General features: G+C 43.2%; 1 protein-coding gene across 1 annotated transcript in view; it reads left to right on the plus strand.

Moving 5' to 3' along the window:
* LOC106576474 (calcium-activated potassium channel subunit beta-4) overlaps positions 1 to 6,088 on the plus strand; it is a 58,952-nt gene extending 52,864 nt beyond the window's left edge. Inside the window, exon 3 of the mRNA XM_082977995.1 lies at positions 4,106 to 6,088. Within this exon, the coding sequence (XP_082834121.1) occupies positions 4,106 to 4,394 (289 nt within the window). The 3' untranslated portion in view covers positions 4,395 to 6,088. The remainder of the gene's footprint in view (positions 1 to 4,105) is intronic.
* The last annotated feature ends 8,712 nt before the right edge of the window (positions 6,089 to 14,800 follow it).

The raw sequence follows: 14,800 nt of genomic DNA on the forward strand, positions 1-14,800 counted from the left end.
AGCTGTCCGGGTTAAACTGGAAGATGGATTGTTTGTCAGGACAGGCTCAGTTTGCAGTCTATTTTAGGGTGAAGCAGTGAGAACCAGATGGCAAGGTGTAAAAATGTTATGTGGCCGCCTTTCAAAAACCCTCTCTGTTCTTTTTCAACTAATGATAGCTATTTTCATGTGAAATTTTTTCCTGCAGTAACTCTTAACTCTTAACATAACTTACATTCGACAACCAAATATGGCAAAGAAAGCAGCAGACAGGCAGTGAAGTCACAAGATGCACATGGTCATCAGCTGTGTGGTGATGGGAGAGTCTGTCACCTGCAGTGGATCCATTTCCTGTGGGGCAGGATATGACATGTTCATGTACTGTAGGCAGGAGTCTGAGAACACCACTTATCAACACTTATCCATTGCCAATCATCCCTTCAGGGGCTATTTTGGAGGCCCATTGGATCTTGTGGAGCAAGTGTGACTAAAGGAATCAACACATACTGTTGTACACCATGTGGGTCTCCTTCTGGACTCCTGGTACACCTGGGGCCTGTATCCAGGACACTCTTTATTTATTTAACTCGGCAAGTCAGTTAAGAACAACTTCTTATTTACAATGACGGCCTAATCCAAACGACGCTGGGCAAATTGTGCACCGCCCTATGGGACTCGCAATCACGGCCAGTTATGATACAGCCTGAAATGGAACCAGGGTCTGTAGTGACGCCTCTTGCACTAAGATGCAGTGCCTTAGACCGCTGTGCCACTCGGGAGCCCTCCGCCTCTTGAGTTGGGCTTCATCCTTTTGTTCATCTGGGCAGTTCATTGTATTGCAGATTTCTCTTGTAGCAAAATGCCAGTGTTTTTTTTTCATCACCAGTAAACTCTTAGATTGACTGAAATAAATACAAAGTGTAATGTATGTTTATAAGTGAAATGGTACACGGATAGTGTTCAGAGGCCTTTGAACTGTGTCCTACATTCCTCTAGTCCAGTGTTCAGTTGGCTGACACTGAGCTGTGTCTGCTGCTGCAGTCTACACTGCACTACTGTGTGCTACTGTAAAGTGCTGTGTACGGCTGTATGGCTGCTGCAGTGTTGGCCTAAATGGGCCCCTCCAGACCACTGCTTACCCCAAAACAGCCTGATACAGACCATTTTATTTATATATCATCTAAAATATGTACATATTTTAACTCAATACCCGTTCCAATTCTTAGTTTGCATGCAAGCTATTCGTAAGTAAAGTTTTAATGCAATAAAGAAACAACATGGCGAGGGGATAATGTTATTGAAAGGGGAAAAGAGACTCCACACCTTTTTATTGAACATTTGATATCCAGCACCTGCTTTGTGATCTTTTGCTATTTGGGATAATTATTACTTTTTCACACTTTATCAACTCCCCTCATTCAGAGGTATCATCAACTCCCCTCATTCAGAGGTATCATCAGCTCCTCTCATTCAGAGGTATCATCAACTCCCCTCATTCAGAGGTATCATCAACTCCCCTCATTCAGAGGTATCATCAACTCCCCTCATTCAGAGGTATCATCAACTCCCCTCATTCAGAGGTATCGTCAACTCCCCTCATTCAGAGGTATCATCAACTCCCCTCATTCAGAGGTATCATCAACATCCCCTCATTCAGAGGTATCATCAGCTCCCCTCATTCAGAGGTATCATCAGCTCCCCTCATTCAGAGGTATCATCAACATCCCCTCATTCAGAGGTATCATCAACTCCCCTCATTCAGAGGTATCATCAACTCCCCTCATTCAGAGGTATCATCAACTCCCCTCATTCAGAGGTATCATCAGCTCCCCTCATTCAGAGGTATCATCAGCTCCCCTCATTCAGAGGTATCATCAGCTCCCCTCATTCAGAGGTATCATCAGCTCCCCTCATTCAGAGGTATCATCAACATCCCCTCATTCAGAGGTATCATCAACTCCCCTCATTCAGAGGTATCATCAACTCCCCTCATTCAGAGGTATCATCAACTCCCCTCATTCAGAGGTATCATCAGCTCCCCTCATTCAGAGGTATCATCAGCTCCCCTCATTCAGAGGTATCATCAGCTCCCCTCATTCCCCTTATGACTCATCGTGTTGTGGCGTTAATATTTTTCTCTCTGTTCTACTCCTCATCTGTTCTCTAGCATTCCCTTTCCAGCTTGTTTAAAGTTTTCCCCTCATTCCCCCTCCTCACCTCCTCCTCCCTCTCCTCCTCTCCTCCTCACCTAGGGGTGAAGAGCGGTGGGCCAGTGACCGAAAGGTTGCTGGTTCAAATCCTCAAGCCGACTAGGTGAAAAGTATGTCGATGTGCCCTTGAGCAAGGCACTTAACCCTAATTGCTTTTGTAAGTTACTCTGGATAAGAGCATTTGTTAAATTACTAAGCAGGTGGCCTAGTGGTTAGAGCGTTAGAGCGTTGGACCAGTAACCGTAAAGGTTGCTGGATCAAATCCCTGAGCTGACAAGGTAAAAATGTGTCGTTCTACCCCTGAGCAAGGCAGTTAAGCCGCTGTTCCCCCAGTGCTGTGGATAAAGGCAGCACGTTCAGAGGGGTTGGGTTACATTTACATTTTAGTCATTTAGCAGACGCTCTTATCCAGAGCGACTTACAGTAGTGAATGCATACGTTTCATACATTTTTTTCTCCGTACTGGTCCCCCGTGGGAATCGAACCCACAACCCTGGCGTTGCAAACACCATGCTCTACCAACTGAGCCACACGGGACCGTTAAATGCGGAAGACACATTTCAGTTGAATACATTCAGTTGGACAACTGACTAGGTCTTCCCCTAAAATGTAAATGAGGGGATAATGTTACTATTCCTTCACACATGATGTAGTGTTTCTCTTAATCTGTTCTGTATCGTCCCCTGTTCTCTGGCTACATCCAGTGTTTCAGTTTGTTCAAAGCTGTGCCCTCAATTCCCCCTCCTGGCCTCCAAATCCCTTCAACCCTGCCCTTGTCTTTTAGTATCTATCTGTCTGTCTGTCTGCTCATCTCCCTTCAACCCTGCCCTTGTCTTTTAGTATCTATCTGTCTATCTGCTCATCCGTCTTCAAACCTGCCCTTGTCTTTTAGTATCTATCTGTCTGTCTGCTCATCTCCCTTCAACCCTGCCCTTGTCTTTTAGTATCTATCTGTCTATCTGCTCATCCGTCTTCAACCCTGCCCTTGTCTTTTAGTATCTATCTGTCTGTCTGCTCATCTCCCTTCAACCCTGCCCTTGTCTTTTAGTATCTATCTGTCTGTCTGCTCATCTCCCTTCAACCCTGCCCTTGTCTTTTAGTATCTATCTGTCTGTCTGCTCATCTCCCTTCAACCCTGCCCTTGTCTTTTAGTATCTATCTGTCTGTCTGCTCATCTCCCTTCAACCCTGCCCTTGTCTTTTAGTATCTATCTGTCTGTCTGCTCATCTCCCTTCAACCCTGCCCTTGTCTTTTAGTATCTATCTGTCTGTCTGCTCATCTCCCTTCAACCCTGCCCTTGGCTTTTAGTATCTATCTGTCTGTCTGCTCATTCCCCTTCAACCCTTGTCTTTTAGTGTCTGTCTGTCTGTCTGTCTGTCTGTCTGTCTGCTCATTCCCCTTCAACCCTGCCCTTGTCTTTTATTTTATATCTGTCTTTGTGCTAATGTTTTTCTATCAACCCATCATAGTGATGCCATCATCCTCCCTCCTCCCTCCATGTTTCTGCCTTTCTCCATCCCATCTTGCATTGCTGCCAACTGTAGCTGTTTGCCATGTGCTCCTGATGTCTCTTCCCTCCTCCACCCCTCACCCTCCTTCAAAGAGTCGGTGCTAAATCACTCCTGTGGATAGAAACCTTCTTGTGGATCCTGACTTCTCTGCAATGAAGTGAAACGGGATGTACTTTGTCACTGGATGGCATCCAGAATGCACTTCTCCTAGATCATCGACAAACCTTCACATCTAATGTTGATAGGTGACATTTGTGCTGCATTTAGTCTATTTTCTGTCAACACTGAAGTTCCTGATAGACAGACATTGCTTTGCATTCTGTAAACACTCACCACTTTCTTGTTGCCTCATGCCCCCCTAAATTCTTACTCTTTTACCCCCTTGCCCTCTATCTCCCCCTGCAGGCCTGACGACGTACTGTGGCGGCGCTCCCACGATGCCAGCGTCCTCCTCCACTGCGTCCTGTGGCCCATGGTGAGCCTGCTGGTGGGCACCCTCATCGTCCTTCTCACCGTGTGCGCCCGCAGCCTGGCCGTGCGCGCCGAGGCCATCCAAAAGAGGAAGTGCTCGTACGAGCCGGCAGGCAACTCAGAGCAGGGCAAGACGCCGCCCAACACCAACACCGCCTCCTTCCGGACCCTGCCGATGTTCGCTGTCCCTGTCCGACGCAGAGACCGGGAACAGGAACACTAGATGGATGGATGGATGGATGGATGATGACTGTGGTCTCAGTGGTGGCTGTTGTGTGATGAGGACCTCATAAAAGCGTGGAATGTTTGCACTTCCAATTATGACTGTTCTGAACACTCTCATTCCGCTGGACTTGACTGGACTCGAGGCTCATGCACCAGAAATGCTTGTCTGTCTTGTCTTGGTGTGTTTGCCTACTTGTGTAAGAGCCATTTTGTCAGTTCAACTCTCAGCTGGTGGGGGCCTTTTCTAATGCTATGTGTATTACAATGTGTTGGTTATGTCTATGAAGAAGAAAAAATCCAAAAAGGACAATGCCGCTTTCTGTCACTGGTCATGTTTTGGACAGGTCTGTGTTACGTGTTGAGCCTCTGTGTCTCTGTGCTGATTGTAATGTTGTTTGCGTTTACTTCACTAGCTGAGCTCGGTCTCAAAGTTCAGAGTTCACTGACTTACAAACAGGAAATGTCTGTGACCTTTGAACGCTCTTTAACTAGACTCTTCATTACAAACCCCTGGTCGTATGAAAGGAGGGATTGTGAGGGCGTCCCGGCCAGGACCACCTGAGAAGAATCTTCAACACCAGTTACACAAAATGTCAATGCTTTGTTTAGAGAGAATGTGGTGAAAGGAATTCTGGGAGAGTCCTTCTAATCCCTGGGACTACAGAGCCAGAAGCAGACCTTGGTCTGATCACCCTCAGCATGATGTACTGTCTTCTTCTCTGGGTGGTATTAGGAAGTGTTTAAATGCCTATCTCACTGTTACTGTTCTTGAACACCCCGGGCCAGGATTTAAACAAATCGCAACAATGCGTATATTACTTTTAAAGGCATATTGCGGTTTGTTTTGATCCGGTTCCCCCTCTCTCCTCTCTGTACCACCTGCCTTTTACTAAACCTGTTTCTAACAAGGCTTCTTTAAGGCATCTGTCCAACTACAGCCAACCCAACCGCCATGGATGGAATATGTCTGTTGTTCGTTTTCAGTTGGTTGCCGCAGGACATGTTTGAACCTATTTTGTCCCGATTCAATATGTAGAATGGGCCACGGACAGTTGGTCTGGGTTCGGGACAAAACTTGGGATAGGTAGTTTGTCTGTGGTTGGATAGATGTGCAGATGCCTTGACTGTAGCAACTTCCTCTGCAGTCTGTCTTCTGTCTTACCTTCTGTCAGTTAGTGGTTTTAGTTTTTTTACGATGCAAATTGAATGGTTTTCTTACCACAGTAGCAGACTTTTGCACCGTTTTGAATAGTTTGTCGTCTGTATGTGTTACCGTAAGCTCTCCGATTGGTTTGAACAGTTAGTACCTCCAGTTAGTGTTTTCCATCGATTGGATAAAAAAAAGAAAGCTGATCTGACTAAAAATCGTTAGACCTACCTACCTTGCTCCAAGAAAAGGTTTGCTCTCTCAATTGCATTAATCGGACGTACAGAAGTTTTTACTTGTGTATTTTCTACAAAAGAAGTAGCTAAGACATTGTTGTCCTTTGCTAAAAGATGAATGATATTTCATACATAAAGCCATATGCTGAACATGTGATTGCAGTAAGAGACAGCTCTAGGGGAGGTCATGTTTCTCAGTCCTCTTAGAATAGGAGCTGTAACAGTTGTACTAAACAAACATATTTTGTGTTGGAAAGAGAATGTTTTTTAAAAAGCCAATCCATTAAAACGTCTGCTGCATAATGATGAGTAATAGTGCCTGATAGATATCTTTAATAAAAAGAATAAGAGTTATTGTCTTCAAAATAGTTTATTTCTGCACCATATTGTTCTTCTTTCATTCATTTAAAACTTCTTCGGGATCGGTGTCCCTTCCACGGGACGGTTGAGCTAACGTACTGTAGGCTAATGTGATTAGCATGGGGTTGAAAGTAACAAGAACATTTCCCAGGACATAGACATATCTGATATTGTCAGAAAGCTTATATTCTTGTTAATCTAACGGCACTGTCCAATTCACAGTAGCTATTACAGTGAAAGAATACCATGCTATTGTTTGAGGAGAGTGAACATGAAAAGTTATTAATAAACAAATTAGGCACATTTGGGTAGTCTTGATACAAAATGTTGAACAGAAATGCAATGGTTCATTGGAGCAGTCTAAAACTTTGCACATACACTGCTGCCATCTAGTGTCCAAAATCTGAATTGCATCTGGGCTGGAATAATACATTATGGCCTTTTTCTTGCATTTCAAAGATGACAGTACAAAAAAAACCATAAGAACGGTTGTTTTTTTTCTTTGTATTATCTTTTACCAGATCTTTTGTGTTATATTCTCCTACATTCCATTCACATTTCCACAAACTTAAAAGTGTTTCCTTTCAAATGCTACCAAGAATATGCATATCCTTGCTTCAGGAAGTTATATTTGGGTATGTCATTTTAGACGAAAATTGGAAAAAAAGGGGTGGATCCTTAAGAGAATCATTTCAACTATAACATTAACTTTTTAACTGCACTGCAGTCTTTCAGAAAGCCATTATAAGTAACCGGATTCACAGATTTACTGATGATTTGACCTGGTTACAGCTGAATAGCAGATATTTGTGTTATGATGGCGTCTCACCTGGTTACAGGTGAATGGCAGATGTTTGTGTTATGATGGCGTGTCACCTGGTTACAGGTGAATGGCAGATGTTTGTGTTATGATGGCGTCTCACCTGGTTACAGGTGAATGGCAGATGTTTGTGTTATGATGGCGTCTCACCTGGTTACAGGTGAATGGCAGATGTTTGTGTTATGATGGCGTCTCACCTGGTTACAGGTGAATGGCAGATGTTTGTGTTATGATGGCGTCTCACCTGGTTACAGGTGAATGGCAGATGTTTGTGTTATGATGGCGTCTCACCTGGTTACAGGTGAATGGCAGATGTTTGTGTTATGATGGCGTCTCACCTGGTTACAGCTGAATGGCAGATGTTTGTGTTATGATGGCGTCTCACCTGGTTACAGCTGAATGGCAGATGTTTGTGTTATGATGGCGTCTCACCTGGTTACAGCTGAATGGCAGATGTTTGTGTTATGATGGCGTCTCACCTGGTTACAGGTGAATGGCAGATGTTTGTGTTATGATGGCGTCTCACTCTCTTCCTCGTCAGCCTTGTCTTCTTGTTGTTGTTATTAGTCTCCTGATAGGAGAGCAGCTGCTATTAATTATGCATGTATTTAATGGAGGTTACCATGACAGCCAAGCTTATCACAGAGAAAAGGGCATTAGTTATTCTTAGAGGCTCGCTCTATGGTTGCGTCTCAAATGGTACCCTATTCCCTATGGGCCCTGGTCAATAGTAGTGCACTATGTAAGGGAAAGGTTCCCATTTGGGACGCTCACTACAGATGTAGGATCTTAATTTGATCACAATTTTGTTGCTGAGAATGGTCCTGCGCAGCAGGAAATGCAAACTTATAGTGTATTTTAGGTTTAAAAAGTATTCTAAAGTTTGTAATTTACACTTTTAAAAATGTCAGAATTGATTTGCCCCCAACAAAAAATATCAATTAATTATCCAATTTAGAAGCAATCTAAGTGTTCTCCTTTAAAGATGACTTCTGTCTACCATGTGTAGCTTTGCTAGACCTTACGCTGCTGCTGAATAAACTTCTGTGTACACACGGCACACGGTACACAGCACAGGTATATAGATTTTGGATCTTAATTTGAGACAGTTTGCTACAGCAGCAAAAGAATCCTGGAGCAACAGGAAATGTGAAGTCTTATTAATTATAATCCACATAATAATTCACATTTCCTGTCGCTGCAGGATTAATTTCCTGTTGAAGACAGAAGAACACATTGTAAGGTGAACACCAAATGAAGAATAGCTTAGATTGCTTCTAAATGTAAAATGTTTCCTTCTGTCTAGATATTTTATTTCTTCAGTCTTCAGGAGACTGGATGGAGGGATCGATAAAAGGAAAACAATCAGACCTTTTAGAAGGGGGAATGAGAGCAGGACAGATCAAGTTTACAACTGAGGCTTGGTACCAGAGGTGTTTTTGATGAACTCTCGACAGAGTGTTTTATTAGGCTGACCTTTATATCTCCCTCCCTTCCCCAACCACTGAACAAGTCAAGACTTGTTCCCCAACCACTGAACAAGTCAAGTGTTGTTCATGAAAGCTCCTGAGAATGAGAAGAGAATTACCTACAGAGAATGAGAAGGTTAAAAGAAAACACTCCCAGACCGACATGCTATTTTATTAGACTCTGACCTTGAACCCTTACACATCTATTTAAATCCATATAATTATCAAATTAAGACCAAAGGTAAAGAGGACCTGTCAGGTAACTGTTTTAGTTTGTCAAATTATGGGAATTCACATGTTCAAATCTATAACCCTATTCCTCATTCCAACCGTTAAAAAGCAGTGCCTCAATTCATCAAATGAAACAAATCTCATACAAAATAGAGATTAGAGATTAAATGGTACTAATACCTCCCTCAATTATATCAGCGGTAGATTGGGGCAGAGAGGGAGGTGGAAATATTCATAAAACACCACCGTAATCCACATTGGAAATACCTTGTTCTGACAAACGGGATTAAGGGATGTAGGTTTGGCTCAGAGAGAAGGGTAGGCAGTGTGTGTGAGTGTGTGCATGCATTCGTGTATGTGTCTGTGTGCGTGCATACAGTTGAAGTCGGAAGTTTACATACACCTTAGCCAAATACATTTAAACTCAGTGTTTCACAATTTCTGACAATTAATCCTAGTAAAGAAACCCTGTCTTAGTTCAATTAGGATCACCACTTTATTTTAAGAATGTGAAATGTCAGAATAATAGTAAAGATAATGATTTATTTCAGCTTTTATTTCTTTCATCACATTCCCAGTGGGTCAGAAGTTTACATACACTCAATTAGTATTTGGTAGCATTGCCCTTAAATTGTTTAACTTGGGTCAAACGTTTCGGGTAGCCTTCCACAAGCTTCCCACAATAAGTTGGGTGAATGTTGGCCTATTCCTCCTTACAGAGCTGGTGTAAGTGAGTCAGGTTTGTAGGCCTCCTTGCTCGCACACGCTTTTTCAGTTCTGCCCACAAATTTTCTATAGGATTGAGGTCAGGGCTTTGTGATGGCCACTCCAATACCTTGACTTTGTTGTCCTTAAAACCTCTCTGGGGTATGTGGGACGGTAGCGTTCCACCTCGCCAACAGCCAGTGAAATAGCAGAGCGCCAAATTCAAAACAACAAGAATCTCATAATTCAAATTTCTCACACATATAAGTATTATACACCATTTTAAAGACAATTTTCTCGTTAATCCAACCACAGTGTCCGATTTCAAAAAGGCTTTACGGCGAAAGCATAGCATTAGATTATGTTAGGACAGCACCTAGACAAGAAAAACCACACAGCCATTTTCCAAGCAAGGAGAGGCGTCACAAAAACCAGAAATACAGCTAAAATGAATCACTAACCTTTGATGATCAGATGGCACTCATAGGACTTCATGTTACACAATACATGTATGTTTTGCTCGATAAAGTTCATATTTATATCCCAAAACCCCATTTTACATTGGCGTGTAATGTTCAGAAATGTTTTGCCTCCAAAACTACCGGTGAATGAGCACATCAATTTACAGAAATACTCATCATAAACTTTGATAAAAGATACAAGTGTTATGCACAGAATTATAGATACACTTCTCCTTAATGCAACCGCTGTGTCAGATTTCAAAAAAGCTTTACGGCGAAAGCAAACTTTGCAATAATCTGAGTACAGCACTCAGACATCAAAACAAGCCATACAGATACCCGCCATTTTGGAGTCAACAGAAGTCACAAATAGCATTATAAATATTCACTTACCTTTGATGATCTTCATCGGAATGCACTCCCAGAAATCCCAGTTACACAATAAATGTTTGTTTTGTTAAAGTCCATATTTATGTCCAAATACCTCCTTTTTGTTCACTATTCCAAATGCAATAAGCGCATGAACTGGGTCCAGACGAAAGTCAAAAAAGTTGCATTACAGTTTGTAGAAACATGTCAAACGATGTATAGAATCAATCTTTAGGATGTTTTTATCATAAATCTGCAATAATATTCCAACCGGACAATTCCATTGTCTTCATAAATGAAAAGGAACTCAGCTCGCTCTCTCGGCCGCACGCGTGACTGAGCTCATGCCTTATTTTGGGACACCTGACTCCTAGAGCTCTTATTCTCTCCCCATTCACAGTAGAAGCATGAAACAAGGTTCTAAAGACTGTTGACATCTAGTGGAAGCCTTAGGAAGTGCAATATGACCCCACAGACACTCTATACTGGATAGGCAATCACTTGAAAAACTACAAACCCACTTCATGGTTGGATTTTTCTCAGGTTTTTGCCTGCCATATGAGTTCTGTTATACTCACAGACATCATTCAAACAGTTTGAGTGTTTTCTACCCAAATATAATAATAATATGCATATCCTAGCTTCTGGGCCTGAGTACCAGGCAGTTTACTCTGGGCACGCTTTTCATCCGGACGTGAAAATACTGCCCCCTACCCAAGAGAGGTTAAGCCATTTAACCACAACTTTGGAAGTGTGCTTGGGGTCATTGTCCATTTGGAAGACCCATTTGCGACCAAGCTTTAACTTCCTGACTGATGTCTTGAGATGTTGCTTCAATATATCCACATCATTTTCCTTCCTCATGAAGCCATCTATTTTGTGAAGTGCACCAGTCCCTCCTGCAGCAAAGCCCCCACAACATGATGCTGCCATCCCCGTTCTTCACGGTTGATATGGTGTTCTTCGGCTTGCAAGCCTCCCCCTTTTTCCTCCAAACATAATGATGGTCATTTTGGCCAAACAGTTCTATTTTTGTTTCATCAGACCAGAGGACATTTCTCCAAAAAAATACGATCTTTGTCCCCATGTGCAGTTGCAAACCATAGTCTTGTTTTTTTTTAATGGCGGTTTTGGAGCATTGGCTTCTTCCTTGCTGATCGGCCTTTCAGGTTATGTCGATATAGGACTCGTTTTACCGTGGATATAGATATTTTTGTACCGGTTTCCTCCAGCATCTTCACAAGGCCCTTTGCTGTGGTTCTGGGATTGATTTGCACTTTTCGCACCAAAGTACGTTCATCTCTAGGAGACAGAATGTGTCTCCTTCCTGAGAGGTATGATGGCTGCGTGGTCCCATGGTGTTTATACTCGCGTCCTATTGTTTGTACAGATGATCGTGGTAACTTCAGGCGTTTGGAAATTGCTCCCAAGGATGAACTAGACTTGTGGAGGTCTACAATTTTTTTTCTGAGGTCTTGTCTGATTTATTTTGATTTTCCCATGATGTCTAGCAAAGAGGCATTGAGTTTGAAGGTAGGCCTTGAAATACATCCACAGGTAGACCTCCAATTGACTCAAATGATGTCAATTAGCCTATCAGAAGCTTCTAAAGCGATGATGTCATTTTCTGGAATTTTCCAAGCACAGTCAACTTAGTGTATGTAAACTTCTGACCCACTGTAAATGTGATACAGTGAATTATAAGTGAGATAATCTGTCTGTAAACAATTTTTGGCAAAATTACTTGTGTCATGCACAAAGTAGATGTCCTAACCGACTTGCCAAAACTATAGTTTGTTAACAAGAAATTTGTGGAGTGGTTGAAAAACGAGTTTTAATGACTCCAACCTAAGTGTATGTAAACTTCCGACTTCAACTGTATGTGTGTGTGAAATCTATGAATCCCTAGGCATAGTGAATCCATTCCTATTAGATCGTTTCCACACTTGACTATATATAACTGTATGGAGGTCAAAGGTTCTACAGGCCTCTAAATAACCGCTGCCAGGTATCCAGATTATAGAGGTCAAAGGTTCTACAGGCCTCTAAATAACCGCTGCCAGGTATCCTGATTATAGAGGTCAAAGGTTCTACAGGCCTCTAAATAACCGCTGCCAGGTATCCAGATTATAGAGGTCAAAGGTTCTACAGGCCTCTAAATAACCGCTGCCAGGTATCCAGATTATAGAGGTCAAAGGTTCTACAGGCCTCTAAATAACCGCTGCCAGGTATCCTGATTATAGAGGTCAAAGGTTCTACAGGCCTCTAAATAACCGCTGCCAGGTATCCTGATTATAGAGGTCAAAGGTTCTACAGGCCTCTAAATAACCGCTGCCAGGTATCCTGATTATAGAGGTCAAAGGTTCTACAGGCCTCTAAATAACCACTGCCAGGTATCCAGATTATAGAGGTCAAAGGTTCTACAGGCCTCTAAATAACCGCTGCCAGGTATCCAGATTATAGAGGTGTGACGACCCTCCCACTCTGTCTGCCGTATTTTCTCTCTTTGCTCTGGTTTCCTTATTAGGATGCCGGTGGGCGGAGTTGGGAGGGTCGTCAGCTACATGGGAGACACCTGGGCCCGGGTGTGTCCCATGATAAATGGACGTCTTCCACAGTGATTGGGGGGACTCTCTCCATGCAGACACCTTGTTTTTGGTTGTTGTGTGCTTTGGCACCCTTCAACACCCTGCATTATTACATTTATGCATGCAAGCACTCACTTACGCTACTGATTACACACATCATTGCTAATTACTTAGTTTACTTTAGTTAATAAATATATATTTTGATACTCCTTGTCTCCACGTGTCTACCTTTTGTTGCGAACTCTGAGCCGGTTTGTAACAGAGGTCAAAGGTTCTACAGGCCTCTAAATAACAGCTGCCAGGTATCCTGATGGGTGGAATTGAAGTAGGAAAAGGAAAAGAGACAAAGACTAGGGAGAGAGAGACAGGGGGGAGAGAGAGAGAATAGGAAAAGAGGGAGAGAGAGACAACGAAAAGAAGAGCAAGAGAGAGAAGAGGAAGAGAGAGAGACCCTTGAGAGGCGTGGAAGTGTAAGCACCAGGACCCATAGGGCTCTGGTCAAAAGTAGTTCATTGCTGTATATAGGTACTGCGGGGCTATTTGGGACGCAGTTGTAGAGTGGGAAGAGGACCAAGACGCATCTTTAAAAAAAATGAATAATGAAATAGTTGAATGCATCGTCATTACACTGTGTAGTGTCTGTGTAGTGTCAGCTTGTATCAGGGATGTCAAGTAGCCTCGAGGTTAGAGGTTAGAGCGTTGGGGCAGTAACAGTCGCCGGTTCAAATTCCAGAGCCAACAAGATGAAAAGTCTATCGTTGTGCAGGGGGGCACTTAACCCCCCCAACCGGTCCAGGGACACTGGAAAATGGTGGACCATGGCTCTGACCTGAACCCTCTGTGGGTGTCTCAGGGGGAGTTGGGGTATGCAAGAAACAGCCCTTCCTCCCCACACTCATTCACAAATCTACATTAGGATGAAGCCAGTGTATTGGAGTGTGTGTGAACGACGTCACACACACGTGACGGTGCACTTCAATCACACAGTACCTTTCTGTGATCAAGGGCTCTATTCAATCTGTAAAAGTGAAGAGTTATAGAAAGGACATTTCCGATTGAGCTGATGTACAGAACCTTCAGAAAGTATTCACACCCCTTGACTTTTTCCACATTTTATTGTGTTACAGCCTGAATTTAAAATGGATTACATTTAGATTTTGTTTCACAGGCCTAAACACAAGACCCCATAATTTCAAAGTGGAATTATGTTTTAAGACATTTTTAGGGCCTCTCTACACACTGAGCTGTCCTAGAGAGGGCCCCTCTACATACAGAGCTGTCTTAGAGAGGGCCCCTCTACACACAGAGCTGTCTTAGAGAGGGCCCCTCTACACACAGAGCTGTCTTAGAGAGGGCCCCTCTACACACAGAGCTGTCTTAAAGAGGGCCCCTCTACACAGAGAGCTGTCCTAGAGAGGGCCCCTCTAAACACAGAGCAGCTCTAAGGTTCTCACTGACAGATTCAGGGTAATGCCTTCTGTAAGATCAGTGCAGGTTACTCAGGCACACAATCCTACCAGGATATATTCAGTCCTACCAGGATGTTCAGTCCTTCCAGGATACCAGGATATTCAGTCCTACCAGGATATTCAGTCCTACCAGGATATTCAGTCCTACCAGGATACCAGGATATTCAGTCCTACCAGGATATTCAGTCCTACCAGGATACCAGGATATTCAGTCCTACCAGGATACCAGGATATTCAGTCCTACCAGGATATTCAGTCCTACCAGGATATTCAGTCCTACCAGGATCCCAGGATATTCAGTCCTACCAGGATATTCAGTCCTACCAGGATATTCAGTCCTACCAGGATCCCAGGATATTCAGTCCTACCAGGATATTCAGTCCTACCAGGATATCAGTCCTACCAGGACATTCAGTCCTACCAGGATACCAGGATATTCAGTCCTACCAGGATATTCAGTCCTACCAGGATGCCAGGATATTCAGTCCTACCAGGATACCAGGATATTCAGTCCTACCAGGATATTCAGTCCTACCAGGATATTCAGTC

Source organism: Salmo salar, chromosome 07 (assembly GCF_965601325.2).
Source record: "Salmo salar chromosome 07, fSalSal1, whole genome shotgun sequence".
In the NCBI taxonomy this organism is placed as follows: Eukaryota; Metazoa; Chordata; class Actinopteri; order Salmoniformes; family Salmonidae; genus Salmo; species Salmo salar.